General features: G+C 36.5%; 1 protein-coding gene across 1 annotated transcript; it reads left to right on the top strand.

The window, feature by feature from the left end:
* Positions 1-2,264: 2,264 nt before the first annotated feature.
* On the top strand, positions 2,265-3,942 carry LOC147065969 (uncharacterized). Its single transcript, XM_085955686.1, has one exon. It carries the CDS (start codon positions 2,265-2,267, stop codon positions 3,456-3,458), a length of 1,194 nt encoding a protein of 397 aa, XP_085811812.1. The 3' UTR covers positions 3,459-3,942.
* The last annotated feature ends 1,127 nt before the right edge of the window (positions 3,943-5,069 follow it).

Raw genomic sequence — 5,069 nt, 5'->3', positions numbered from 1 at the left:
TGACGTTGAAAATGAAACTCACACATAGACAAGACAAAAGGTAACATTTTTCTCTGAAGATTTGCAAAAATCAGTTTGTGTTAAACTTCTATGCGAAATTGCCATATGAATAAAAATAACTTAACAAATTAAAATTACAATATTTACTTAATATACGTAGGAACCTGCCTATATTCAAAATTTGATACTGAAAATTATTTTCAATTAGTATTTGCTTAAATTACAACTATTTTATACCATTATTTATGATAAAAATAAACAAATCTCGCATTTTGACATGGCAGCACCATCAATAATCACCACGCGTTTTCGCCAACCGCCAATCAATTTTTTCTTTTTATTAATTAATTGTAATAATTGTAATTAATTATAAATTAATTGACTAATCAGTAACATTTTCGTTACTAAGTAGGTCGTGTGATTATTGATTGATTTTTGGTGAAGAAATCACACATTGTATGATTTTCTGCAACCAAAATTATTTTATTAGGTTATGTTGTAGCTACTGACGTTTGGCGTGTTGTTATTCTTGTTTTATGCATTTTTATATAATTTATGTTACTCAGTGCAAATTACGTGATATTGTTGTGATAAATTATATTGTGAGTGTTTAAATTACATCTCATATTCAGTGTAGTTTAATTAAATAGTGAATACCAGAGGTGTGTGATAAGTGAATATAAATCTTTGTTACATATTGATCTAGTACCTATATTTTATTAATAATTATGGATGTGCCATGTGTAAGTGTTAAAAAATATAAGTCCTACACTAGAAAAAATACAAAACTATCTAAAACTACCAAAATATTGATGGAAAGTCGTGATGAATACTTTAGGAAACGGAAGTTAGTATCATCCAACACAGCCGTTGCTTGTGAACCAATTCCGGTGATAAATAGTGATGTATCCATCTCGGATGACCCAGACAATCTTCCAGTATTGACAGATGAGCACAATTATTGTGTAAGACTTGAGAGTTGTGAAGACATTCAGAGCTGTTGGCCGAAAAAATTGAAAACGTATTCGAAAACGACTGGACCTAAACCATCGGTTATCGAACCTGTTCCGGTAATATATAATGATTTGGATATAACCATCACAGATGATTCGGACAATCTACCACCTTTAGTCGTTGAGTACAATTGTGTCGACGAAGACATCCAGAGCTCTATGCCTTCTGGCAGACGCATCGTCGACATTGGATACCTGTTTAAACAGATGGAACAAGTCTTTAGTCATCCGTTAAAATGCACTGGAGGAAAAATGGTCCTAAAAAGAGAAACAAGAGACGGTATTAAGTCAACATTGCATTTTGAATGCAGGTGTTGTGAGAAAACAGCGTCAGTATTAACTGAACCCCAAACGTCTACGATTAATACATCATTTGTTTGGGGATCTTTAAATATCGGGATTGGTTACAGTCAGGCACAGGAATTATGCGGTATTGTGGGAATTCCATTCATGTCTTCGGGAACGTTCCAAAAGCATGAAAAAAAAGTTGGCCAGTCATGGAAAACTCATTTGTGTGATCAAATGTCGAAGGATATAGAGATCGAGAAACAGTTGGCTATAGAAAATAATGAAATTGATGAAAAACACCCCTATATAACGGTCATTGTTGACGGAGGTTGGTCAAGAAGGAGTTATGGCCATAGTTTTTCTGCCAAATCCGGAGTGGCATGCATCATCGGAAAACGAACAGGAAAACTTCTTTACCTAGGTGTTAAGAACAAATATTGCCACATTTGTACCATCGCAGCCAATGAAAAAAAACCAGCTAAGAAACATGAGTGTAATATATCTTTTTCTGGACCATCGACAGGCATGGAGCAAACCATTGTAGTTGAGGGACTAAATTATATTTTTGACAAACATCAATTATGGGTAAAATTTTTAATAGGGGATGGTGATTCAAGTGTATTTGCTAGGGTGCGTGAGAGAGCACCGTTTGGGTATAAAATTAAAAAAATGGAATGCGCGAATCACATGGTCAAATGCTACACTAGCAAACTTTATACGATGGTTAATAACGTAAAATACGATACGAAAAGCCGAAGTTTATTGCGGAAGGAGATTAAACGTCTCAAAAGTGCTGCACGATGCGCTATAAAACGATGCGAAGGCAATATCACTCAGTTAAAGTTGGATTTGAAAAATGGACCCAATCATGTATTTGGCGAACACTCTGAGTGCCGTGCAGATTACTGCAAGAAGACACATCCTGATATAAACAATGTACCATATTTGGAAAAATCTTTGATTATGAAAGGTATACGCCTCCATCTAGACGGAATAATTATTCAAAAAGCTGATAGACTGGTAACGAATGTTACCACAAACTCGGCAGAAAATTATATGTCATTGGTGAGCAAATTGACAGGTGGAAAAAGAGTTGATTTCTCCAGAGGCAGTAGTTATAAGGGTAGATGTTATGGTGCTGGACTAGCTCATTCGCTGGGGTCAGCACATATTTTAGGTATGCATAAAAATATAACCGGTATGTCTCCTAGTCGAATAATTAAAAGTGTTGTTATTAGTCGGCTAAATCGTCAAAATCGTCTTAAGGCGAGACGTTTAGATTTAACTTCCAGGTATAAAAAACCAACTGTCCCTGTAAGCAACCAAGCTGACTGTGAATATGGCCCGCATGCTGCCGATTCAGATATTCCACAGTTGGACTTACAGGAGAAAATGAAAGAAATTATGGAATCTTTACAGGCTGGGGTTTCTTGCGATACAGATTGTAAGCAATTGCAGTTGGCGACAGTAGGGCAAAGTGAAAATTATTTGTGGATTGATGCCAGGCATAAACGTTTGACAGCATCTAAGTTTGGGAATATTTTCAAAATGAGAAATACGACACCACGGCATAATACTGTTAAAAATATGCTTTTCCCAAGTGATATTGTGACAAAGGATATAATGTATGGCAGGAAGAATGAACGCACTGCTATTGCCTTATATGAAGCAAAAAACAAAGTCACTGTTATGCCTTGTGGTCTTTTTGTAAGAACGGAATTCCCATTTTTAGGAGCAAGCCCCGACGGTTTAATTGGGGAAAATGGGTTGATAGAAGTTAAATGTCTTCCGTCCATCGGTTCCAAACCAATTTTAGAGGCAGCATTACAAAACAATATATTATGTTTAACTATTGTGAACTCCGTACTTCACTTAAAAGAATCACATAATTATTGGTTTCAAATACAGGGACAGTTGTACACTGCGAAGAAGGAATACTGTGATTTAATTGTATATGCCGACAGTGGAATCGAAATCATACGACTTTTGCCAGATCCACAGTTTGAGACACGTGTTCTACCGCGTTTGATAAGTTTTTATAATGATTGCCTTCTTCCAGAATTAGCTGATAGCCGTATCCAACGGGGTATGAGAATTCGCGAACCTGAGTTTATATTAAATAATTTGCAAACTAAAGCGAAGAAAATAAAAAAGTAATTTATGTTGACTTCTGATATAATTCTCGCAATATGTCATAGTTTTCCTTGACATTTGGACATGGAATTTCGCGTATCCATAAAACTGATAGACTACGTAGTGCGCTCTTAGAAATCACAAAGGCCTACCGATCAACTTCAACGGACGCGCTTCCGGTCCTGGCCGCATTCTTCCACTTGACCTGCACATACAGGTCAGCGGTCCGTCAACGAAGCTCCTCAAAGGTGAGGAGGCCGTTGTTGGTGACTTTCACCTTGCCCTGAATACCTTGTTGCTGAAAAAGTAACCTGACTATACGTCTATTGACGCTTGACGCGGCATAGAAGACCTGGCAGTGACGGTGGAATGAATCAACCAAGGGCCGGCACACATTTTAATTTTTTCCAGACATTAAATGGCGATTGGAGATAACCAAATATCTGACTCCTGACCATCACACCGATCAATTTGTGATTGGACACGGTGGGTTCGCTGGCAAGCTCTTTGAGCTTTGACTTGTAAGCCGTCCGACATGTCCATGCGGAGGGGTAATTCAGGATGCCAACCACATCCTCTGGGAATGTCTTAGAATGTGCTCCCGAACGGGAGGAGATGCTCAGGTCGGTCCAACTAGCTGTTGGGCCCATCGGGCCGTCCGACTTGGTTGCTACTAAGGCCAATTATCCTGCATTTAAAAAATTTGCGGCGTCTTACTGCGGGCGTGAAGATCTCTACACGTAATTTTTGCTGTTCGTATGATTAGCTTCATTATTTTTTTATATATACAATAGAATTATTTTTATTTTAATAATTTCCTTGCGCTCTTCTCTCCCCGGAACTTTGCATTAGAAAGTAACTTCTTTAAACTCAGTCAGAGCTCACTTTGAGCGTAGCAACCTTAGTCCTGGGTATCTTTTCCTAGGGCATTCCCAGCCTAAAACTGAACTAGATGCTTCACATCAACCAATGTAGGGCCACGTGATGGCTCGTGGGTTAACTTCAATAATATTGCTTATTATATATACTTCATTAGAATAAACAACTTCTTTTGTAGCTGTTTATGCATGCCATGCTTGTTTCGTGGATTTTCACGATGGTTTTCAGATTTTTCGTGTTCTATGCTTATAACGATATCTCATAATTATTATTAATTTACAATGCTATACAATGTAACCAATGATTTATATTCTAAAATGTTTTAATGAAAATAACTAGTGGAACTTTTTTATATAATTATATACCATATATAGTTAGTTTATTTAGTGGTTATTTTGGTTTCTTTGGCAATTCTTCCAGAATATATTCCTAGAATTGTCGGTCTTGAGCGATAATAAAAAGCATTTCTAATCTACGCATGCGTTTTACTATTTATTATACATGTTTTCCTGATATCGTCGCCTTGGAAGTGAATAGAGCTTCACGGATGTCATTTGTGTATTAGATTGTTTAGCAAATTTGATGGAAATACATGTTCCTGTAAAAAAATCAGTTATTTTTCTTCACCATAATAATAATTATAACCAATAAGTATTTCAAAAATTGTTTGGTCAAATAAAAACGTTTTTGAATTTTGTGTGGATTACCTCTATTCACTTCCAAGGTGAAGATATTCACCAAGATTTATTTTCAACA

Source organism: Rhyacophila brunnea, unplaced genomic scaffold, assembly GCF_057557595.1.
Source record: "Rhyacophila brunnea isolate RB1 unplaced genomic scaffold, BYU_Rbru_1.0 scaffold_5, whole genome shotgun sequence".
In the NCBI taxonomy this organism is placed as follows: Eukaryota; Metazoa; Arthropoda; class Insecta; order Trichoptera; family Rhyacophilidae; genus Rhyacophila; species Rhyacophila brunnea.
The sequence above is the reverse complement of the archived record's forward strand: the minus strand, read 5'-3'. Positions and strand labels throughout refer to the sequence as shown.